At 40.4% G+C, this 26,084-nt stretch overlaps 1 protein-coding gene across 4 annotated transcripts in view; it reads right to left on the reverse strand.

Moving 5' to 3' along the window:
- Positions 1 to 516: 516 nt before the first annotated feature.
- Positions 517 to 26,084, reverse strand: part of LOC106095005 (uncharacterized) — a 51,105-nt gene continuing 25,537 nt past the window's right edge. For 3 of the 4 annotated variants that reach the window (XM_059362109.1, XM_059362111.1, XM_059362110.1), the window contains exons 4-13: positions 19,238 to 19,309; positions 14,644 to 14,965; positions 13,360 to 14,569; positions 12,928 to 13,287; positions 6,235 to 6,692; positions 6,077 to 6,175; positions 5,699 to 6,009; positions 5,310 to 5,589; positions 1,290 to 1,457; positions 517 to 1,221 (exon numbers count right to left, since the gene is read on the reverse strand). In XM_059362109.1, the coding sequence (XP_059218092.1) occupies positions 1,021 to 1,221; positions 1,290 to 1,457; positions 5,310 to 5,589; positions 5,699 to 6,009; positions 6,077 to 6,175; positions 6,235 to 6,692; positions 12,928 to 13,287; positions 13,360 to 14,569; positions 14,644 to 14,965; positions 19,238 to 19,309 (3,481 nt within the window). In that variant the 3' untranslated portion in view covers positions 517 to 1,020. The remainder of the gene's footprint in view (positions 1,222 to 1,289; positions 1,458 to 5,309; positions 5,590 to 5,698; positions 6,010 to 6,076; positions 6,176 to 6,234; positions 6,693 to 12,927; positions 13,288 to 13,359; positions 14,570 to 14,643; positions 14,966 to 19,237; positions 19,310 to 26,084) is intronic. The other variant, XM_059362112.1, reaches the window with a different exon arrangement.

The raw sequence follows: 26,084 nt of genomic DNA on the forward strand, positions 1-26,084 counted from the left end.
AAAAAATGGTATGGAAGCCATGCAAAAACTTTTCCCCAAAGAGGTGTCGCACTGCGGCATGCCGTTCGGACTCGGCTATAAAAATGAGGTCCGTTATCAGTTCCCATTACACAGGCATGTTTTATACTTCTGCAACCGTTTTTTTTTATATACAACACTCTTGAAATGAATGATAAATTTGAAGAAAAAAAATAATTTCCAAAAACTTTCAAATAATTAAAATTACTGAACACAGATAGAGAAGAGATTGACAAAGAGAGCTCAATTTAAAGTGAGAGAGAAAAAGCGACTGTGATGTCATTGAATGATGTCGTTTTTTTTTTTCAAACGCATATACTGTTACATACAGGCCACATATATGTGTATATGTAGTTGATTTGTAGGTATGTATGTATAAATACTCTATGTATTAATGTATGTAAATTTATGTTATATAGGTATTTTTTGTATGTATGTAAATGGAAATATATATAAAGATGTATACTTATATATGCAAATATATATGTTTATATATATATCTAGTATATGTGTATATATCTATATATGTATATAGATAGAGAGAGAGAGAGTTGATGTTTTGTTGTTAAAGTTAGTTTGATTTCTTTAGAATTGTTCGGTAATGACTGCAAGTGATTTCTTTGATTTTTTTTTCTCCTTCATTCTTTCTTTATAGAAAACACTCTGTTCGCTTAATAATTCATTTTCTTTTGTTTTTCATCTTAATTTAATTAATTTTGCAACACATAAAAAGTGTTTTGTTTGTTTTTTTTTTTTTTTGTTTTGTTCTTTTGAGTACTTTTCGGTTTTTTCTGTTTTCTTTTATCTAATAAAAAGTAATAAAAAAGCAATTTACCATTAATTAACATTATTTTTTTTGTTTTGTTTTGTTTTGTTTCATAGTTGTGGTTGTGTTGTTCATATGACGACTACTACGACGACGATGAGTGATTATGGTTCATAATGTGATGGCTTTTGTTTTAAGTCCTTGGTGATGATTTTCTTTGTTTTTAGTTTTGAATCCTAAACAGTTGTACCGTATGGATTGAAGACAGCTCTTGAGCTGTCTGTATCTAATGAGATATCCTCTGGACTGGCTAAATCTACGCGTACATTGGAATTTGTACGTCTGCGGGCAGTTTGTGCTGCACCCCAATTGCTTAGGGTCCAATGAAAACCAGAGCTGGGCGGTTGTTCTTCGGCAACTTTCACTTGTGTACAGACCTGTAAGGCAGAAAAGAAAAGTCATTTAAAATCTTTCAAATTTATTTTGGTTTTTTTCTTAGATATACCTCTCTGTTCACACATGGCAATGTTTCAGTGCCATTACCAATGCCCGAACCTGATCCGGTTCCTGAAGCTGATTCTCTTGTACTTCCTATACTACTGCTGGATGCCAGCGAATCATTACTAGATTCTGTAACAGCTCCACGATAATGAGCCACAGATTGAGCTACAGCCTGTAATGGAAATATTTAAAAAAAAAATAATTAAAGTTTGTTTCTAAAGCTACGTAGTGGAGATGTGCCCGTGAGAGATTTTCACTCACGCTCACGCACGTTCAAAAAACTTATTCACGCACGACTGTCTTTTATTGAGTCACGTTCACGCACATCACGAGACAAACATTTTACTCACGCACGAAAGAATTACGACTCACGGTTAAAAAAATATTTTTTTATAATTTTTCTTTACAAACGTTTTTTTTTTTTTGAAAAATTGGAGAAAAATAGGCGAACATGTAGTACTCTGATCATGGTGAGGAAAAAAATTCCAAATCAAAAATTATAGTGGCAACACTTGAAACCATTATGGCTACCATTTAGAGCTGACAAACTATCGATAATCGCAACTTTCGATAATCGCAACATTCGATAATCGCAATATTCGATATTTCCGATAGTTTTAATAATAAATATCGATATTATCGATACTATTGGGTTGCCCAAAAAGTAATTGCGGATTTTTTTAAAATAGTAAATGCATTTTTAATAAAACTTAGAATGAACTTTAATCAAATATACTTTTTTTACACTTTTTTCTAAAGCAAGCTAAAAGTAACAGCTGATAACTGACAGAAGAAAGAATGCAATTACAGAGTCACAAGCTGTGAAAAAATTTGTCAACGCCGACTATATGAAAAATCCGCAATTACTTTTTGGGCAACCCAATCCTATATGGCAGCTACATCTAAATATTGTCCGAACTGAACCATATTTAGGTCGGGTATCAGGAGGCTAATAATAACTCACTGTTTCAAATTTTGGCCAAATCAGTAAAAAAAAGCTTTTATGGGCTTCAGACCCTTTATCAGCAGATCGGTCTATATGACAGCTGTATCTAAATATGGTCCGATCTGTATTTTATTTAGGTCCGATGTTGGGAGGCTTAAAACTGCGCACTATTCCAAATTTCAGCGAAATCGGATAAAAAATAAAGCTTTTATGGCCTTCGGACCCTTCATCGGGAGATCGGTCTATATGGCAGCTATATCTAAATATAGTCCGATCTGAACCATATTTACGTCAGAAGCCTTAAACTATTCATAGTTTCAAATTTCAGCAAAATCGGATGAAAAATAAAGCATTTATGGGCATTAGACCCTTAATCGGAAAATCGTTCTATATAGCAGCTATATCCAAATATGGTCCGATTTGGCCCGTTCAAGAACTTAACCAGCGTGCATCAAAAAGATGTATCTGTGCCAAATTTCAGCTCAATATCTCAATTTTTGAAGGCTCTAGAGTGATTACAACAGACGGACGGACAGATGGATAGACGGACATCGTTAAATCATCTTAGAATTTCACGACGATCCGAAATTTATATACTTTGTAGGGTCGGAAATTTATATTTCGATGTGTTGCAAACGATATGGTGGGTATAAAAATCAGACGATTTATATGGAAGCAATATCAATGCAAAGACATAATAAAACCAAGATTAATAAAGACAGTTGAAAGTCATGAGAGAAATCATTGTACAAAATTTTAGCCTAATCGGATGAAAATTGCGCCCTCTATAGGCGCAAATGTTTTTTTCTTTTTTATGTTTAGTTTTGCAAAAAAATTAGCTTTTGCGATAGTATCCATCAGCGTTTTTGATTAAGTGTTGTACCTAGATGTCGGCAAATGAAAAGTGAGCAAACCGGATACATTCAGCGGCCGGTTCACATTTATGTATGTAGGTATAGTCAGTGTTGCCAACTTGATCTCTATCAAGTTAGTGCGGACACGTAACGTAACATCCCTTCCAAGGAAATACAACACTACAGGGAATCAGAGAGTTCTGGGGTTGAGAACCAGAATAATAGCAAATAAATGTCGGAAAATGGGGAAAATTCGCACTGGAAGGCGCCCTTTAAAAGAAGTTGTTTTGGGGACAAAAGGGTCAAGGTTAATCAGACAATTTGTGGGAACAAGCAACACCAAGTTCCCGAATCATTGCCGTGTAGGGTTTTGTCAATTTATTTTGTGTTTGTGTATTCCTTCATTACTGTCAAATTCATTGTTTGACCCCTAGGTCTGATGGTGGCTGGGTTGTGAGCTCCCTGGATAAATATGCCACGACTGAACCCCACCATAGCGTCGCATTAGGCTGTTATATAACAACTTTCAGAAAAAATAAGTTAAATATAGTGCAGATAAAAAAACGTGTTTTGGTATGGAAACAAAAACATTTGATTGCTGTGAAAATTCGCTCTCGAGACAATTAAAAATGTTGGCTACTTTTCCGAAAGCAGATTAGAATACCAACCCCAAGTAGTGATTTTCTTATGGGCGGTTGTTGTTGTTGTAGTCACATTTTCATGTGGAGGTGGCGATCCTCGTCATGCTCCTGTATGTGAGCAAGCTCGTTCCGGTCCAAAGGACCGATCGCCGCGGGAACAAGGAGGCCATCGAGCATCATAGGCACTCAGTATTTATACAAGAACCTGTGCCGTCCTACCTCTCACTGATACTCTCCGCTCGATACCGCTGATTGTCCTCGACTGCCGTTGCAGCTACTCCGTATGGAGCATTCCACTATCCGCAACCTGTGGACGCGCCCGGTAGCTCGCAGGTAAGCTTCTCGTGACACCAATGAACACCACACAGATCGGACCTCAATGCTCCAATCTATGTGATGCTCATAGCTATCCCGTACCGGGCCTTATGCTTATGAGGCCGGGCTTATGAATGATAATATCTTGTGGTTCGTGATTTTCTCGAGAGTCGTGATTAGCATTTTAAGCCGTGATTTACGCTCACGCACGTTGAATTTAAATTCAATCATGCTCACGCACGATCACGTGATTGTGATCTCACTCACGAATCACGTGACTCACACGTGATTCACGAGGGACACCACGACACACGTGCAAACCTCGACTACGTACGTGTTAGCATCAGATATAACATATTTTGGTTAGGTTATGTTAGGTCGAAAAGGTCCCGTTATAACACCGAAAGATATACTGGTCTCCTTCTTACTTTCATTTAATAAAAGCTTTGTCTCCCGATAGGATTTCCATCGTCCTGCCGACCGTATCCACAATGCTGCATGCACATTTGTCGCCCACGCCCCTAACTCGAACTCCGCCGCCCCGAAAAGCTTCGGATTAAACAAGTTTATTGACGGCAATCCTTTGGTCTTCACTACCAATTCGTTTGCCCTTTCTTTACCCCTTACTCCGCAATGGCCCGGCACTCAATCCTACGCGGATCGTGCCAACCTCAGCGAGGCCGTCAATTCCATGACAGCCGGTTTGACACGATGTAGTCCTTCATCGCCAAGGGCTGCTTCTTCAATGTGCAACACCCTTAAATAACTAGTGCCTTTAAATAACCAATGGCCATCATGTAGCCGCGGCGATCGATCGTATTGACCAGAACGAACTTGCTCACCTATAAGAGCTTGACGAGAATCGCCAACTCCACATGCAAATGTGGCTACAACAACAACAATCTTGCAAAATTTTTACGTAGGTTTTCCTTACTGGTATAAAAGTTGGGGCGTCGATTCTCTCGCTCGGAGAGCCTGTCTTCTCGCTCTACCTCTAAAAGTTAGCTCTCAGAACTCGAAGCAGTACTATCAGCCTTGAATCTTCTGACAGAGGTGCTATGAACCGTCACCTTGGTTCAACTCTTGGCAAACGTCTTTTGTAAAGTTTTAACTTCAATTATATTTGGCATAATGTGCACATTGCCATGCTGCTACCATGCAAGAACTTCCACATATTAACATCGTTGTTTCCTCGGTTACCAGTTTCTCATTTCACAAACCTACCATTTATCTTTCATTATAAATATCGAGAAATCCGAAATGCTTACCATAACATCACCACCCTGGCAATCTTCGATTGACTTTAGTATCTCCCATACCAATTCGGAATCCAATGGTATGGGATGTTCAGCATCACGATTGTATATACTAATCGCTATATGTACAGGATGGGGCACGGGTAGAGGTATTAGAAGTTTTTCCGTAACACTCTTCTCGTCCGCTTTCTTTTTCCAAGGGCGCCAAGGTTTTTTAGTTTCTGGTGTTTTTGTTTGTTGAGCTGCACGATGGGCACGAACGCGAGGTGTGGTTAAGCCAACAGAAATGTCCCTGCAAAAGAAAAACAACAAGAAAATGTATATGGAAAATTCAAAGTCCAAAAGTACTGTATAAACCATATTTTTCTTCGAATTTTATCCTCATTTCTTCCAATATTTACCTTTTATCGGGCTTTCTGAAGGTAAGTGTTATTCTAGATCTAGGATTAAATGCGGTCACTTCCAAAAATGGTAAATGTACTTGAACATTACCACGTGGAGCATAGACATTACCCAAAAGATCCAGACCCTTGGACCCTATCACATCTGTGGCATTTTGTACCATTTCAGTGTAGCGTGTCAAATCGAGTGTAGGATGTGGCTCCAATTTGAAATGTGTATCGTTCTCCAAAAGAGGCGTTAGAAAATCTAAACTAAAGATTTCCGTATAGATGAGTCCGGCCAAACCGGGCCAATCGTTAACAGTTAGACCCTGAAAATAAAAAGAAAACAAAAGTCTACTCCAAAAACGTTTTTGATAAAATAAAGCCATTTCTCACCTTGTTATCCCAAAACTCCTCTTCACTTATGGATAATCTAGCTATAATATGAGACGGATAGTATTTCTCCAAAATATGGGCGGCAAGTTGAATGGCAATCTGTAAAATTAACATTTGATTCACTCTCAATATTAGACTACACACAGACTCAGCCTTACCTTTAATTCCTTGGTATTTAGTTTAATACGTGACTTCACCTGAGACGTTAGGTTAGTCTGCAGCTCACGTCTTCTCTTTTCCAATTTCTCATGCAATGTTGTGGTCAAATCTTGGGCCTCCCTGTCCAATGCCAAATAGGGTCCACTCTTTGACAGTTGTGCCGAGAATGGTCCAAAACAGGCTTCCACGAATTGTGAGAAATCCTTTTGTGGCGTCAATATAATACGCTCCATGGCATGCTGATAGGCCTGCAATTCGTCCAATTCCATTTTTGCCTCAAATGCTGCTAACGCCTGTTCCGGTCTTATAACAAAGTAATAATCCAAAGCTAGCCCGGGACCAGCAATGCGTTTTACTACTAAACTATCGGAAGCCGGAATGCGACCACATTTCTTAATGAACAAATGGAACGTTAGAGAATCCCAGAATAGGCGCAGGGAATAACGAATAACGCCAACTGGAAAAAGGGAAGAAAAAAAAAAGATTTTTAATGCATCATTTGTAAAATGGGAATAGCAAAAAGTTTCTCGATGGACTATTTGAGACGGAAAATGTCTTATTTTTCATTCGATTTCATCTAACCCCGACGGCTTTCTATAAGTAAGCACGGGATAGCTATGACCACCACACAAGCTGGAACATTGAGGTTCGATCTGTGTGGTGTTCATTGTTATCACAAGAAGCTTAGCTGCGAGCTACCGCGCGCGTCCACAGGTTGCGGATAGTAGAATGCTCCATACAGAGTAGCTGCAACGGCAGTCGCGGACAATCAGCGGTATCGAGCGGAGAGTCTCAGTGAGAGACCGGGCGGTACCGGCTCTTTCACAAATACTGAGTGCCTATGATGCTCGATGTGACAATGCGGGTTATTGGGGATTTTAAATATCTAATGGTCAACCTGTTCCCGCGGCGTTCGATCCTTTGGACCGGAACGAGCTTGCTCATCTACAGGAGCCTGACGAGGATCGCCAACTCCACATGAAAACGTGGCTACAACAACAACAGCCGCTTGGTTGGTAGACCAGGATAGTTCCGTGCCGGGATAGCTGTGAGTAACACACAGGCTGAAACTTTGAAGTCCGACCTGTGTGGTATTCATCGCTGTCTCGAGAAGCTTAGCTGTGAGCTACCGGGAGCGTCCGTATGTTGCGGACAGTGGAATGCTCCACACGTAGTATCTGCAACAGCAGTCGGGGACAATCAGCGGTATCGGGCAGAGAGTCTCATTCAAAGGCCGGACGACACCGGCTATTGCACAAATACTGAGTGCCTATGATGCTCGATATGACAAGACGCATTATTAGCAACTTTAAATAACCAATGACCACCCTGTTCTCGCGGCGATCGGTCCTTTGGAACGAAACGAGCTTGATCATGGACAGGAGCTTGACGAGTATCGCCACTTCCACACGAAAATGTGGCTACAATACAAATTTCCCAGAAATACTCATACCTGCCCATATAATACTCCGTAATTCCAACAGGACTGTGTGACCGAAATAAATATCGAGAAAGGAACGGATGTTCACCAATTTCTCTGTCTCTATTTCACCATGTTAGAATAAAAGCACAAAAGGTGATCTACTGACTATCTCTTCTCCTAATCCTCACAAACCCTGCGAAAAAAGACCCTACGTTCAGTGCGATGTTAACAAAGGCCAGTGGGCATCTCCTTCTTGAGTCCATGCTCATTCTCCTAGGATATGTAAAGCATTTCTCGCCAAATGCTGGGCCACACAGCCCCAGAACCCTGCAAACCTATAGGAGTTGACGAGGATCGCTTACTCAACATGCAAATATGTGGCTACTACAACATGAACAATGGAATAGCTGGAAACCAGGGGAAAATCTCACCGTTAGGAGAATTGACCGATCAGCCTATTCAGGTCTCCACTGTAGAATGGCGATAGGATTATGTGTCTGCAAGGAATTAAGGTACGGAAGGAAGCTGCTATACAAAAGTTGCTCGACCATTTCTAACTCCAACTCGTCAACACAGCTTCTGCAGAAATCAGTTTCTGGCATTGCAATGAAAATTAAACACTCTTATAGGCAACCCAAAGTCCTGCTCCCCAGCCCTAGGATGAGACGCGAAATATTTGACCGCAAAGCCTTTGCCACGCTGGCACCCACAACGCCAACCTACACCTCGTTCGCACGATCATCGTTGAAAGCGCTCACCCTGCCAAGAAGCTCGGACTGGGTGGGATTCACCGATTCCGTAGCACGATCTACGCTCAACAGTGATCAATTCTTGATCAGCTCGTCGGCCGCTTCATTCCCCTCCACCCTGGCCCTACAGAACCTGACAGCCTTTCCCATAGTTTGAAGAAGCTATATTTTTATTTATTTTTTTTACATTTCCTAACCAGTCTCGACCACACATGGCCCACAGCCATCAGAGCCGCCTGACTGTTCTCGTATATCCAGACAATCTGATTGTGCCGCCGCTCCAGCATCGATATCACTTCCAGTGCCTCCAGAAATGCGAAGAACTCCGACAAAAAGACGCTGTACGCATCCAAATGCCTAAACGATTACCCGAATCCAAGGAATTCAATGAAGACTCCTGCCCCAGTGCCCTATCCAATTTAAACCCATCCGTGTATACAGTAAGTCCCAGGAAGGGCGCGGTACCCCAAGACCAGAAATCCCTTTTCGGGAAAACGAGCTCCAACCCGTTAACAAGAAAGGGACTCTACCGGCAAATCCCATGGCAGCCGGTTGTACGTACCGGATTGACCCGATGGATTTCTTCATCGGCAAGGGCTGCCTCCTCAGTGTTTAACACACTGCTACAACAACAACAACAACCGGCATATATAATCAGTACTGCCGCATATACCATGCCGCCACACCACATCCCCATCCTCCATAATGATCAGATGAATACCTAAAGTTTGAGAATCGCCAGGTTCTTGACTGCCTCAGTCTTTGGGTGATATTCGCTGCTACATCGAGAATGGATGCCTTTCTCGGGGCACTGCTCCTTGCTCCAGAGAACCTATACTTTCTCGATTTTTACTCAGAAGTTAAAGTTGCCCAGATCACGTTACCACACCCGACATCCATAAGTGAAAATCGGCCGAGCAATCATCGTAAACATCCAGTTTACCATCAACGGCCTAAGCCCCGAACTCCTTTCTATCGATTAGCGAAAGGAACAGAGCGCATTCTGTCCCCTTTTGACCTTTTCCTCGTCGTTCGGCAAAGCTTCCGGTCAAGAATCACGCCCAAGTACTTGGTCACCGCAGAGAGGGATAGCTTTACCCCATCGAAGACAGTTCCTTCTAGTGAAAAGTACCATCTCAGCCTTTCTGGAGTGTATGCCAAGTGCGTTGGCCCTCGCTCATCCAAAAGCTTCCTCAACGCACCCTGAACAAGAGCCTTAATAGTAGAGACGAAAAGAGCACCTAACATTATGGCGACTAAATCCGAGTGTGCAACGGCCTTCACCCTCGTCATCTTGAAAACCCTTAGCACCCCATTGATAACCAGCAGCCACAAAAGAGTGTGTGGTCGCCAGTCATTTGTGGAATTTAGCGATAAGAAGAAGAAGAAGTGAAACAGGGAGTTCCCCAAGGCGAAGTGATATCTCCGGCACTGTTTAACAACTACCTATCCTCCATTCCACCCCCTCAAGACGGCTTAGAGATCGCATCATATCGCGGATGATTATACGATCATGACATCAGGCCATGCGATAGGTTAAACGTCTACCTCAACGAACTTGGCGCTTATTTTGCTGCAAGAGATTTGAAGATATCTGCCACCAAATCTTCAGTCACATTGTTCACTGCAGGTACGCGTGATGTGTATAATGAGATGAATGTGATGGTCGATGGAGAAATGATTCCGACCATCAAGTGTCCCAATCATATGCGGATGATTATACGATCATGACATCAGGCCATGCGATAGGTTAAACGTCTACCTCAACGAACTTGGCGCTTATTTTGCTGCAAGAAATTTGAAGATATCTGCCACCAAATCTTCAGCCACATTGTTCACTGCAGGTACGCGTGATGTGTAGAATGACATTAATGTGATGGTCGATGGAGAAATGATTCCGACCATCAAGTGTCCCAAAATACTTGGTGTTACATTCTACAGCTCTTAGACATTCTCCCCATATGCCACAGCAATTTGCGATAAATTGAAAAGTAGAACCATGGTCCTCAAGTCATTTGCCGGCAGCACTTGGGGTGCTGACAAAGAAGCCTTGTTGACCATGTACAAAACAATTGGCCGGTCTGTGGTAGGTTATGCAGCGCCAGCTGTGTGCTCTGTCGGAACACCGCTCTTCCAATCCCATGGTAGTAGGTTGTACGTACCGGATTGATCAGATGGAATCATTCATTGGCAAGGGCTACCGCCTCAGTATACAAAACACTGCTACCACAACAACCGCTCTTCGAACTACGACAGACTATCTCCTTACATGGACCACCTCCATAAGGAGACAAAGATGCTACCCATGCGAAGACATAACTACATGCTGTCTAAGCAATACCTGCAGAGACCATCGAAATCATCATCTTGTGGATAGGTATCCACCGCCCAGAAACCTTAACCATCTACATGATCTAGAGCGTGAGGTTCAGCGGTACAAGAGAGAACCTCCAGACCAAGCGGCACATCAAGCAGGTCTAGACAAAATTCATGCAGACACGGTAGATGCGGTAAACAGCTATTGGGAGAATGCGCTGCTTGGAGAACGACCGCCTCCCATTGCTCGCGGCAACCCAAAGTAGTTCTGGCTCAATTACGAAGCGGTAGATCCAGTCGCCTTTATTCCTACAGACTAAGGATTGATGCCAACCTGCAGGATGCATGTCCCGATTGTGACCTGATACCACACAACACATGTCACCTGTTTTACTGCCCAGTCAGACCCACTCGACTCAGTCCGAGATCCCTCTGGACCCCACCCCACCTTAGTCGCACAGTTCATAGATCTTGATACTCAACAGAATCAAGCGGACGAAAGATAGAGCATAACACACTGCTACAACAAAAATAACAAAAGAGCAGAAAAACCTTCCTTGCGGAGTTAGGTTAGGTTAGGTAAGAGTGGTACTCCTTTACAGACTCGCTTAGACACTTTTAAGTCCATTGTGATACCACAGTAGCGACAGACCAAGCGTGAGGTTCAGCGCTACAAGAGAGAACCTCTAGATCAAGCGGCATATCAAGCGGGTCACCTGTTTAACTGTCCGGCCAGACCCACTCGACCTGTGCACCCATCTTAGTCACGGAGTTCCTGAGTCTTGAAACTCAACAGAATCAAACAGACGAAAGATAGAACACAATAAACTGCTACAACAACAACAACCAAGGCTTCTGGCGGGAATCGAACCCACGACTCCTGCACTGGTAATCCAAGCACGCTACCAACTCGTCGGCTACCGGGGCACCGTCTGGTCACAATTTCCTCATTCAGCCTCCGTGTGTTGTACTGATAATCCATCCTTTCGGCATCGTATCAACCCTATTCACTAAAAGGGAGGGGATCCTCATGTACAACAGGGCCTCATATATGGTCTCCAACTTCATGCTATTAAAAGCCCCTTCTATGTCCAAGAAGGCCACCAAAGTTAAGTCGCCTACAAACAAATTGCCTTAGATGTAGCCTACCACATAATTTAGGGAACTTCCAACCGACCATTAATGTAAGAATACTGATAGCCGCTTTTCAGGAAAGGTCGAGACGATGCCTAAAACATGACTCAATTAGTTTTCCCAGGGTCGTCAATATGAAGGATGGGGGATTGATTGCCTGTAGTCCTTGGGCAAAGAGTGGTTTGGTTTTTTGGCCTTCGGCATGAAAAAACCCTAACCTACCGCCACCCAGTCGGTACACAGTTTAGCAAAGCGCAGTTCCTTAAACGCTTCCCAAGTTACTTCCGGGATATACCTCTTTTTATTCCTGACGTTAGGATGTTCACCAGGAATACAAGACTTGCCAGAAACTCACACCCATTTGTAATTGATTGGCCAGTTGACCGGACCAGGCATTACCGAGAGAATTCATTTATCGCCCGAACCATTCGTATGTGGAATCGAATTCCGGCTAACGTCTTTTCCACCCAGGTATATCAATAAAAACCTACTCTCTTTCCCCTCACCAATCCTTAACTCTCCTAATCGCCAAAGAAATGCATGCCATTTATAGGAGATATCCCTTGAGTGTTGGTTAACTGAAAAAAAGTCGTTTGGCATACGTCCCAGTCCTTTGCAACACTGCTGGTAGTACAAATCCGGTCCCGTTGATTTCAAGCGAATTCACCGCCAAGACTAGCCTACCTCCGTTATTCTCTTCTCAACCAAGGACAGTGACTCGTCACTGTGTTGTGGAGTTTCTATAGTCACAATCTTCCTAATCGAGCCCTCCGCAAGGGGTGCATTGATAATCCTACCCTTCAGTATCATATCTACCCAATTTACCAGGAGCTTATGGATCCTCATATCAGCCAGAGTCATTTCTGGACACTTATTTTCAATATTCAACATTGCGTTATGCAAAGCACCTTCTGTTATAATGAAAGCTGCCAAAGGGTATCGAATGCTACAGAACATCCTGCGATACCTGGAGTATTCCCTCATTAGAAACGCGAAAACACACCCATGAAGACCTCTTTGGCGATTTTTCCTAGCTCTCTAAGATTCTTCGGATTCATTCCAGTACTTACCTATTAATATTAGACCCGACACCAATGGACATACTACACTAGCCACAAATACAGCCACAATTGGCTGTACACAACCTTGCATGAGAATATTCCAGATAAGAGCCTCCAGCAAAATGCAATAACGATTTCGATTATTATCCGGTGAATCGAGATCATAAATCAAAATCATATAAATGTGCAGTAGAATGGTGAAAACTGGAATCCAGAAGGGGGCAGTTAAGGCTAGTATTATGCTCAAGAGGCTCGTGGCTAGACAAAGTAAAGGGAAGGCAAAGAGTATGACCACAGTGCCCAGGAAACCTTTGACAAAATAATTCCAAACACGATTTAAATTGCGAGTAAAGCCTTTGCCAATAAAGCCTGCAATGGAAGAAGAGAAAAAAAATGAGTAAGCAAGCATTTACATAGCATGCTGTTTTGTTTAGTTCTTACCCGTATCCGGTTCCGTTTCAAAATGCGTTCTTGATTTTGATATGTGACGCCACAGCTCTATTAATCTTGAAGCCATAGTCTGCGTTATGCTTGTCTTGCGCGGAAATAGAGTGCCATTGATCTGGGATAGCTCTAAATCAGGCATGAAAGGCTTAACACAGAATAGGGCTCTCAAACTCAGGGGGCTACACCAGGGCACCAAAATGCCCAGCAGAAACATCATATTCCAGGTCCAACACCAAGTGCGCTGCATTAAATTCAACAAACGCCAGAAGGGCCAACGTGTACTGGTGGTGCGTATGATTTCCTTTTCCACCAAAAACACCGGCTGCGAGGGATCTGAACGTGGTGTTACAATGGAGGTGGCCTGTTGACTTATCACCGTGGGTATGATATCCGATTGTCCTTGAAAGTTGCGTTTGATTATCCAGGATTTGGGAGACCAAATGCGACAGGCCCATTGAAAGCTGCGTGTGGGAGTCTTGGCATTTTTCAATTCTTTCAAGAGCACAGGCTCACGCTCCTTCATGAAGGCCAAATCGCGGCTTAGAAAATAGGCCGTTTGGTGTAGATTCTGTTTGGTGCACATTTTCAAAGCCTCTTCATGGGCAGACCAGGCCGACTTCGAGAGTTTAGCCTCTTCGGCATGCCTCAATTTGGCCCTCAGCCAAGGCGCCACCCGCGACAACACAGAATGGTCATTGGCCAGACATTTCTGATGGTCCTCACGTGAGCGTTTGATGTCATTCTGCACCTTTTCCCCAGCCTTGTACATAATGACAACGGCCTGGGCTTGTTGTACCAGCAATTCTGGTATGCCAGGGCCCAATTCGGCCAATTTTGGATTTGACATGATCGAAGTGTAAACCCTTTGCAGATATTCTTTCATAACCGCCTCGTTGACTTCCTCCTCGATTTCTTTGTCGGTGAGCTTTTTATCTCTCAGCTCGCCTATCAAACGTTCGCGAAAATGTAGAAACCAACCGCGAGTCTCTCGCTCCAAGATGCCAATCAAGATGGGCAAGGCCTTGCGCATAACATCACGACAAAAGAGGCGTAGGTCAATTTCTTGACCCTTGGGGGTGAGAAATAAATATGGCACAGGTTGTGAGCTCTCACAGCTGTTAAAGTCAAATTTCTCCATGGTGGCGCGACGTAACATTTTGCGCACATACGAGCACAAGCCATCCAGACAATCTTCAAATTCAGGCTAAGGCAGAAACGAAAGAAGAAATTTTAAGATATTTGGTATGCAGTCTAGAAAGGCTTTTTTGCACAACTTACCCTACACACCAGTTCGGCTATTAAGAAACGACATCTCTCCTCCTTGATCTTGTAATCCAAATTGTGAGCCAATAAGGCGGGCACGCCAATAAACATATCGACCACCTTTATCAGACCATTCAGAAGGGCATGCACAGCATGATAAACGGAGAAGAAATGCGAAAATATACGACCTCGAGCGGTAATCACCAAAAAGCGAGCAGCCAAAGCCAAATCGCTCAAAAAGGAGTCTTGAGCTCGCAAAGTGCCCTTTTGCAAGAGCTGAGATAGACGCCATTTATGCACTTGCCCGGGAAAATGCAGGCTAGGCACATTGAACTCCCTGTGAAGTTACAAAGAAAGCAACCAACTCCATCATTAGTACGAGATGCTTAATTGTCCTTACTAAAGGACTACAAAATGATTCAAAAACACACACACAATAAAACTTCCATCATGCATTTAAGCTTCAAGCTTTTTGTTTTTGGGAATGACTTTTGTTTTTTTCTCTCTGATCAATGAAAACCAATATTGGTAAAGGTTTGTTCTATGGGGCAGGACATTTTGAAGCAAATATAACACAAAAACGATCATCGATAATGTTTAAATGAATTGCACAATGAGGACTTTGCCAAATTCTATACCTGGTTGATGGTGTGAGGGGCTTAGGATGTGAATTTTGTTTTTATTCTAAAATTATTGACATGGGGGCGTTTTTGTTTTTTAGTACAAGTGGCTGTTTTTGGTTATTTTTTTGTTAGTGGCTGGTGTTACAGGTACACACATAGAACGTAAAAAGGGTAAACATCAAATTTAAGTTTTTGTAAAAACTATATATATATATAGATGTACATATGTATATACACAACAACCAAAAAGATATACATTTAATAAAATTGTAACAAAATGGGGTAGTAGCATGCAAAAATTTTAAGATTTTTTGGTAAACTAAAATTTTTTTTTTCAAAAATCTACTGCGTAATATTTGAAGAGATTTTTTGATTGGATAAAAAATAAAAGCGCCTATTCGTCGATTGAAACATGGAAAAAGCCACATTGGAATTTGGTTGAGAAAAACAAAAACACAAAATGTTACCCAAAATTATTCATAATATTCAATAAGAAAACTAAACTTGTTATACTTTCGAATTAAAATTAAAAAAAATAAATAAAAATTAGCTGTAGAATTTGACATAGTCGAATTTGTCATAGTTAATTTTTATATTTGTTTTAATTTTTTTATAACGTTTTTTTCTAATTTTTTATATTTCAAAAAAATTTTTAAATTTTTTTTTCATTTTTATAATCTTTTTAATTTTTTTTTAATCTTTTTTTATTTTTTTAATTATTTAAAATTTTTTTTTTAATTTTATTTTTATTTTTTTTTAATCTTTTTTTAAATTTTTTTTTAAAATTTTTTTTTTTTTAATTTTTTTTTATTTTTTTTTTAACTTTTGTTTTCATTTTTTTGTTTTTCTTTTTTAATTTTTTTTAAATCTTTTTTTTTATTTCTTTAGTTTTTTTTATTTTTTAATTCTTTTAATCATTTTTTAATTTTTTTAATTTTTTTTTTTATTTTTTGTAATTTTTTTTAACTTTTGTTTTCATTTTTTTGTTTTTCTTTTATTATTTTTTTCTTTTTTTTAGTTTTTTTATCTTTTTTTAATTTTTTTTTAGTTTTTTTTATTTTTTTTTTAGTTTTTTTAAATTATTTTTTATTTTTTTTTAATTTTATTTTTACTTTTTTGGTAATTATTTTTAAATATTTTTTTAATATTTTTTAATTTTGTTATATATTTTTTTAATTTTTTTTTTAAATTTTTTTTTTAATTTTTTTTTATATTTTTTTTAATTATTTTTTATTTTTTATTTTTTTTTTTAATTTTATTTTTTTTTTTTGTAATTTTTTTTTTAACTTTTGTTTTCATTTTTTTGTTTCTCTTTTTTATTTTTTTTAATTTTTTTTTAGTTTTTTTATCTTTTTTTAATTTTTTTTTAGTTTTTTTAGTTTTTTTATTTTTTTTTAGTTTTTTTTTAATTATTTTTTAATTTTTTTTTAATTTTATTTTTACTTTTTTGGTAATTATTTTTAAATATTTTTTTAATATTTTTTAATTTTATATATTTTTTTTATAAAATTTTATATACTTTTTTAATTTTTTTTTAAATTTTTTTGAAATTTTTTTTTTATTTTTTATAATTTTGTTGTTTTTATTTTTTAGTATTTGTTTGTAGTTTATAATTTTATTATTTTTTATTTATTTTAAATATTTTTTTATTAATTTATTTTTTTCATATACCCTCCACCATAGGGTGGTGGAGGGTATATGCATAGTTAAGGAGATACAGCCACAGAATAATTTCATCATTCTGTTTGTAACTTCTCGAAATATTCGTCTAAGACCCCATAAAGTATATATATTCTTGATCGACATGTGATTTCAAGTCGATCTAGCCATGTCCGTCCGTCTTTCGAAAGCACGCTAACTTTCGAAGGAGTAAAGCTAGCCGCTTGAAATTTTGCACAAATACTTCTTATAAGTGTAGGTCGGTTGGGATTGTACGTGGGCAAAATAGGTCCTTGTTTTGATATAGCTGCCATATAAACCGACATGGGGTCTTGACTTCTTGAGCCTCTAGAGGGCGCTATTCTTATCCGATTTGGCTGAAATTTCGCATGACGTATTTCGTTACGACTTTCAACAACTGTGTCAAGTAAGTTCCAAATCGATCTACAACCTGATATGGCTCCCATATAAACCGATCACCCGATTTGACTTCTTGAGCCCCTCGATTTTTTGCCCGATTTGGCTGAAATTTTGCACATAGGATTCTGTTATGACCTCCAATAACTGTATCAAGTACGGTCTAAATCAGTCAAAAACCTGGTATAGCTCCCATATAAATCGTTCTCCCGATTTGAATTCTTGAGCCCCTGGAAGCCATAAGTTTCATCCGATTTGGCCTACATGACTTCTTGGCCTCTTATGACTTCTAATAACTGTGCTAAGTAAGGTCCAAATCAGTCTATAACCTGATATGGCTCCTATATAAACCAATCTCCCATTTTGACATCTTCAGTCTTTACAAGCCGCAATTTTTGATTTGGCTGAAATTTTGTATGCGGTGTTCTGTTATGACTTTCAATAACTGTGTCAAGTACGGTCAACATCGGTCACGAACCTGATATGGCTTCCATATAAACCGATCTCGCGATTATCCTTGTTCGGTTCCTAGAAGCTTTAATTTTGCTGGTTTGACAGAAGTTTGGTATATAGAATAAAATTATGGCCTTTAATTAAATTTAGTTTTAAGCAGAATCCATGGTGGCGGCTTCCCAAGATTCGGCCGGGCCGAACTTAGCACGCTTATTATTTTTATAACCTCCATTATAAGATGGAGGTATACTAATTTCGTCATTCTGTTTGTAACACCTCGAAATATGCGTCGAAGACCATATTCTTGATCGTCATGACATTCTAAGTCGATCTAGCCACGTCCGTCCGTCTGCCTGTCGAAAGCACGCTAACTTTGGAAGAAGTAAAGCTAGCCGCTTGAAATTTTGCACAAATACTTCTTATTAGTGTAGGTCGGTGGGGATTGTAAATGTATCAAATCGGTCCACGTTTTGATATAGCTGCCATAAAAACAGATCTTTGCACGCGGTGTTTTGGTATCACTTCCAACAACTGTGCTAAATATGATTCAAATCGGTACATAAACTGGTATAGCTGCCATATAAACCGATCTGGGGTCATCACTTCTTCAGCTTTTAGAGGGAGCAATTCTTATCCGATTTGGCTATAATTTTGCATGAGGTGTTTTGGTATTATTGTACTTCCAACAACTGTGCTAAGCATGGTCTAAATCTGTTCATAACCTGACCCACAATGTCCAGAGGCATATAACGTAACATTAAATTCAGTGATGCACAAACAAGCCATCCTTTGGATCCGGTTAAGTATTGAGCAGTAGCTGGATTTTTGAAGCGCCGTCCACCAGACCGCTGCACCATATAGAGCATAATAGGTCTGACAACTGCGTATAAAAAGTTGTAAAATATGATAAAACTAATTAAACTACAAAATCTTCTACTTTAAATTTTAAAATTTGTGTGTACTTTGTATTAGAATTCGTCCTGTCTATCTACTCCGAGAATATTTTACACTATTTGGAATGATATGTATTTAGGCACAAGTATATGCACACTTTCATTTTAACTCGAACCCAAATAAACTCATAAACATAAACATAAATTAAAACAAAATATATATATATTAACTATTAAAAAAACATTTATGTATAAAAAATGTAAACAATCATTTAAATTTCTATAAAAAAAAATTCTTTTTGTTGTTGTCTATTAAGATATCCACCAAAAAAAATATGATTTTTAGATTTAAACCTTTAATGACAGATGTATATCGAATCAATAAGTAATGGCGAAAAATTTGGCTTCTTCGCCATGACTTTTATTTTCTTAAGGCAAAAGTCTTAATTGAAAAATCTCATTTTTTTGGGGGGTGGACAATACCGTGGTGTATGTCTTTTTGTTTTTTTTTTTTTTTTTAAATTATATTATTATATTTTTTTGGTTAATTACTATTGTATTTACCCATTTTTACGTATGGTTTCCAATTGTTCCAAAGTTAATTTCTTGGGTTTTCCATATTTGTCCTTTTGTAAGCTTTTTTTCATTTTTTTTTTTCATTTAATTGATTTGTTGTTGTTTTTGTGATGATTAATTTGTTGTTAATGCAATAAAAAATACATATAAAATTGTTGTTGGTTTTGGGTGAATTATAGCATAGAAAGAATATGATTTTTTTGTTTTTCAGTTCAGTTTTATTGAATTTGTAGTATATAAATAAAAAGAAAAAAAGTTAAATAATGACATCGACATTGATGGCCAACAGGTGACAATATTGAAAGGATAATAAAAGTGAACGAATAACATGCAAATTTGTGAAAAAGAAAAGGTGAAGGTGAATGTGTGTAAGTGAAAGTGTTTTTTGAATGGTTGGGTGGGTTTTAGTTACATTGAAGCGATATGAGAAAAATAATTCAATTTAGCAAGAGCAAAAAGAGAAAAACTTCTCTTAAATGATAGCAAGATTCGCTCAAAATGCGCATTATAGCCGATTATTAAAAAAAAAAATAATAATAAATGTATGTGCACCAAATCTATAGTCTCCGATTTCATACAGTGGTGACCGCCTTAACATTGCCCATTTTATTTAAAGCGCTACAAAATCCATATTTGGTTACCCAAAATTGCCACGATTTGCGAGAGGAGAGTCTCAGTGAGGAGTCAGGTGGCACTGGCTCTTAATTAAATACTGAGTGCCAATGATACTCGAGATGACAAGGCGAGTTATTGGCGCCTTCAAATAACCAATGGCCAACATCAGCGTCTGTTCCCAGGTTAGGGGCGGCTGGCGGCGAGCGTCGGATCTTGGAGCAAGCGGCTCGCCACAACGAGGGATACATGCAATCCCACAAACCCATGCGGTTGGGGCGCTGGGCCAGTAACCCGCCCCAGGAAAACATAGAACCACTGTGAAAAACAAAGGAATAGTAGAAAGGGACCCCCCCAACGTTGACGACCCACGCAAACAAAAAAAGGACTATGATTTGCGGATGTGCACCTGGAATGTCCGCACTCTTTATGCGTTGGCGGATGTATAAGGGAAGTACAAGGCAGATATAACCGCCTTACAGGAAGTGCGATGGACTGGGAATGGCGTCACTACAACACCAAACGGTGACGAACTATACTATAGCTGCCATAACACGAGGCATGAATTTGGCTGCGGATTTGTGGTTAATCGAAGACTGAAACACCTAGTCTCCAGCTTTACTCCGGTGGATGAGAGGCTAGCCACAATCCGTATAAAAGCCAAATTCTTCAACATCAGCCTTATTTGTGCCCATGCCCCGACGGAAGACAAAGACGAGCAGACCAAGGATATTTTCTACGAGCGCCTAGAGAGAGAATATGATGAATACGCTGCCCCGCCCATGATATTAAAATCGTTCTGGGAGATTTTAATGCGAAAATAGGGAAGGAAGACATTTTTGGTCCAACAGTCGGAAAGGCTGATAGATTTCGCCGCGGCAAAAAACATGGTAGTTAGTAGCACCAGATTTCAACATGAAAATATCCACAAAGCCACATGGCTGTCACCCGATCAAAACACGATAAACCAAATTGATCACGTTGTGATAGATGGAAGGCATTCATCCAGCATGTTAGATGTACGATCGATCCGTGGAGCGAATATAGATTCGGATCATTACTTTGTTGCAGCAAAGGTTCGCACCCGTTTGAACATGGCGAGGAAAGTACGATCTGACACTGCACGGAAGCTGGACATTGAAAAGCTGCAGACACAACAAATGTCAGCGGCATACTCCACTCGACTGACCCAACTGCTTGATGAAAGCACCCCTTGTTCCGATGATATAATGGCGCAGTGGCAAACTATTGCCCACTCCATGGAAAATGCCGCGAAATCCGTACTTGGGTACCGAAAGCCTCCTCCAAAAACCCCATGGTACGACCAAGAGTGTCGAGATGCTACTGAAGCCAAGAATGCGGCATATAGAGCAACCCTGCAATCAGTAGCAACGCGCCAGATGAAGGAGAGGTATCGAGAGAAAAGGAGAGAGGAGAAACGTCTATTCCGCAGAAAGAAAAAGGAAATGGAAAGGCGTGAGTGCGAGCGAATTGAGATGTACAGGAGTCAAAATGAAGTCCAGAAATTAATTCTACCAAAGAATTAAACACCAAACCGATGGCTTTGGTGCAGGCACATCCTCCTGCAGAGACAAAGAAGGAAATCTGGTAACTGACACAGACAACATGCTGAGGATATGGAAAGAAAATTTTACCCAACTGCTAGTGTCCGATGTTGGCGGCGAAGATGATACCGCAGAACCAATCCCTGATGATGGTATAGAATGTTTACCTCCTAGTCAGAATGAGGTCCAAGTAGCAGTGGCCCGACTAAAGAACAACAGGGCAGCAGGAGCCGACGGTTACACGCTGAACTATTTAAGACCGGAGGCGACACGCTGATAAGGCGTATGCATCAGCTTATCTGCGCAATCTGGCTAGAAGAACGCATACCCGATGATTGGAACCTCAGTATACTATGTCCCGTACACAGGAAAGGAGACAAGACGGAATGTGCCAACTACAGAGGAATAAGTCTCCTCCCCATCGCATACAAGATACTCTCGAGCGTACTGTGTGAAAGATTAAAACCTAAAGTCAATGAGATAATTGGGCCCTATCAATGCGGCTTTAGACCAGGTAAATCCACCCTAGACCAGATATTCCCACTACACCAAATCCTGGAAAAGACCCGAGAAGAACAAATCAACACCTAGCATCTCTTTGTTGAATACAAAGCCATTTTCGATACTCCTTTACGTTCAAAGGTATTTCAAGCCATGTATGAGTTTGGTATCCCTGCAAAATTAATAAGACTCTGCAGGATGAAACTTGCTGATACGCGTTCCTCAGTAAGAATAGGAAAGAATCTCTCCGAACCATTTAATACCAAACGAGGTTTCAGACAAGGAGACAGCCTATCGTGCGATCTCTTTAATATCCTGCTGGAGAAGATTATACGAGATGCAGAAGTGAATAGATATGGCACACTAATCACAAGAGAGCACATGCTACTCGCCTATGCCGACGATATCGATATCATAGGTCGGTCACCGGAAGTAGTAACTGCAGCCTTTGAAAGAATCGAAAGAGAGTCAGTGAAAATGGGTCTGGCAGTAAATGGAGATAAGACGAAATAGATGGTTTCCACTCCCAAAAAGCCTTGCACAACCGAGCAGATAAAGAACATGGAGAAAGTTGGGAACCACAACTTTGAGATAGTCAACAACTTTATATACCTCGGCACCGTCGTAACCGAAACAAATGACACCAGTTTTGAGATAAAGCGAAGAATAATACTGGCAAACATATGCTACTTTGGACTAAGTAAGCAGTTTAGAAACAAGGCCACCTCTCGACAGTTATATGGTTATACTGTTATATGGTTCTGAAGCATGGGTACTTGTGAAAGCAGATGAGGCAGTGCTTGGAGTATTTGAGAGAAAGCTTCTTCGTAAAATATATGGACCAGTTTGCGTTAACGGAGAATATAGGCGGCGTATGAACCACGAGCTGTATGAGCTGTATGACGACGATAGCATAGTTACACGCATCAAAATACAACGGCTGCGTTGGCTAGGTCATGTTGTCAAAATGGATGAAGAAGTTCCGGCAAAGAAGTCTTTTGAAGGCAAACACGGTGGTACACGCAAACCGGGAAGACCAAAAGCCCGATGGAAAGATCAAGTTGTGGGAGACACCTCGAAACTTGGTGTCCCAGATTTTAGAATGAGCGCAGAAGATCGAGGCGCTTGGGACTGAATCCGAGGATAGTCCACTGTCTCTACAGGAGCGTGATTAGACCAATACTTACTTACGCCTCTGGAGTTTGATGGACTGCGATGAAGAAAAAGTGCAACATAAGGACCATACTAGAGGTTCAGAGAACATGTTGTCCTGGCATAGGCGGAGCGATGAGGACCACGCCCACTAAGGCTCTGGAGACTATTCCAGATATCCGACCCATTGACATACAGATTAAGTGTGAGGCAGCCACTGCGGCTATGAGACGATGGGAGAATGGATTGAGGATGGGAGCAGCTCATACCATCGCAGTATAATCGAGGCGACGATAGGAAACCTGGAAGGAAGGGAAGAGGTTTCCGATCGGATACCTGAGATGATGAGCTGCTGCTATCAGCACAGTCTTGGATTGACGGAACCCTAGTATTGCCATCTGGCAGATCATGTTACATGGATGGATCAAAGCTAAAGGACAGAGTGGGCCTGGAGGTTTATATCGAGGACCCAGGAACTGAGATCTGTTTTAGACTGCCTGACCATAAAACGGTCCTGCAGGCGGATATCCGGGCGATCACGGAATGCATGAAGTGGTGTGGTGCTAACGCGAGGACGTCGAGTGTAAACATATTTACCGATAGTAAAATTGCCATAAGGGCAATAACAACGAGGACGGTAAGGTCACGAACAGTCTTGCAGTGTAAGAAGGAGATTAACGACTTCTCTGAGGATGGCAAAATCCCCATCGTTTGGGTGCCGGGTCATAACGGAGTAAGGGGAAATGAAAGGGCAGACGATTTGGCGGTGAAGACCAGAGGACTGCCATCAATAAACTTGGTTAACTCGAAACCTTTCGGGTCGACGCAGTCCGAGTTAGGGGATTGGGTGACGAATTCGCATGCAACATTGTGGAACAGCGAAACGTTCAGTAGGAAAGCGAAAATCCTATGGGGGATCTAGATCGTAAGAAGACGAGGCTATTACTTAAAGGATGTAAGAAGGAGGTCAATATAGCTATTGGTGTCATAACGGGACACATAGGACTACGAGCTCACTTATGTAAAATCGGGTGCGGCAAGTGATAGCATGTATAGGGCATGCGGCGAAGATTATGAGACGTTGGAGCATTTCCTTTGTCATTGCCCGCCTTTCGCGTCCAACAGATACCGGTCAATCCCATGGCAACCGGTTGTATGTACCGGATTGACCCGATGAATTCCTTCATCGGCAAGGGCTGCCGCCTCAGTGTACCACACACTGCTACTACAACAACAACAACACAGATACCGGTACTTAGGTTAGGAATTCCAACTTGGGGGGTGGCATTGAAAACAATTAAGGATTTTTGTAAGTAGCATGGAATTCCTAACTTAAAATTTTCTTTTTAGAGTTTACTTTATGGTTCTTAGAGCCCACAACAAGCCGATAACTGGCTTAGGGGTATGTCCATATTGACATGGGGCGGAGTAATATCTGCACCCTCTTTTCAAACTAACCTAACTTAAGGTTGTAAGTAAAGATATCTGCAGAAGCTTTAAATACGTCGGTTAAGAGGAGACTACAGAACATTTGCTCTGTGGCCTGGCCTGCACTGAAAAAAGAAGCTTCTTATCTCATTGAGGACTTTTCCGAATTAGCGAAAATGACAATTCGCAAGCTGTTAGGCTTTTTAAAACTTTCCTTTTCCTGTTCCTGTTTAATACTAAACAGGACTAAAATGTCTAAGGGAATCTGACTAGCATTAAAACATAACCTTACCCTAACCAAGGGTACCATTGCACCCGATGGAATCGACCTCCCCCGGCAAACCAGAGTAGTTCTGGCTCAATTACGTTCCGCCAGATGCGGACGTGGTTTGTTATGACTTCCAACAACTGTATTGAATAAGTTTTAAATCAGTCCATAACCTGAAATATCTGCCAAGTAAACCGATCTGGGGTCTTGATTTCTTGAGCTTCTAGAGGGCGCAATTCTTATACGATTTTGCTGAAATTTTCCATAACGTAGTGCGTTATGACTTTCAACAACTGTACCAAATATGGTTCAAATTGGTCCACAACCTGATATAAACCGATCTTGAATCTTGACTTCTTGAGCCACTAGAGGGCGCAATTTTTATCCGATTTGAATGAAATTTTGCACGACGTGTTTTGCTGTGACTTCCAAAAACTGTACAAAGTATGGTTCAAATCGGTCAATGACCTTATATAGCTGCCATTTAAACCGATCTTGGGTCTTGACTTCTTGAGCCTCTAGAGGGCGCAATTTTTATCAAATTGGAATGAAATTTTGCGCGACGTGTTTTGCTGTGACTTCCAAAAACGATGCTAAATTAGGTTCAAATCGGTCTATAACCTGATATAGCTGCCATATAAACCGATCTTGAATCTTGACTTCTTGAGCCACTAGAGGGCGCAATTCTTATCCGATTTGAATGACGTTTTTTATTATGACTTTCAACAACTGTGCCAGATAGGGTTCAAATCGGTTAATAACCTGATATAGCTGCCATATAAACCGATCTTGGATCTTGACTCTTGAGCCTCTAGAGGGCGCAGTTCTTATCCGATCGGAATGACGTGTGCACGACGTGTTTTGCTATGACTTCCAACAACTGTGCTAAGAATGGTTCAAATCGGTCAATGACCTTATATAGCTGCCATTTAAATCGATCTTGGGTCTTGACTTCTTGAGCCTCTAGAGGGCGCAATTTTTATCCGATTGGAATGAAATTTTGCACGACGTGTTTTGCTGTGACTTCCAAAAACTGTACAAAGTATGGTTCAAATCGGTCAATGACCTAATATAGCTGCCATTTAAACCGATCTTGGGTCTTGACTTCTTGAGCCACTAGAGGGCGTAATTTTTATCCGATTGGAATGAAATTGTTCGCGACTTGTTTTGCTGTGACTTCCAAAAACTGTGCTAAATTAGGTTCAAATCGGTCTATAACCTGATATAGCTGCCATATAAACCGATCTTGGATCTTGACTTCTTTAGCCTCAAGAGAGCGCAATTCTTATCCGATTAGAATGACGTTTTT

This window comes from Stomoxys calcitrans, chromosome 2 (assembly GCF_963082655.1).
Source record: "Stomoxys calcitrans chromosome 2, idStoCalc2.1, whole genome shotgun sequence".
NCBI lineage: Eukaryota > Metazoa > Arthropoda > Insecta > Diptera > Muscidae > Stomoxys > Stomoxys calcitrans.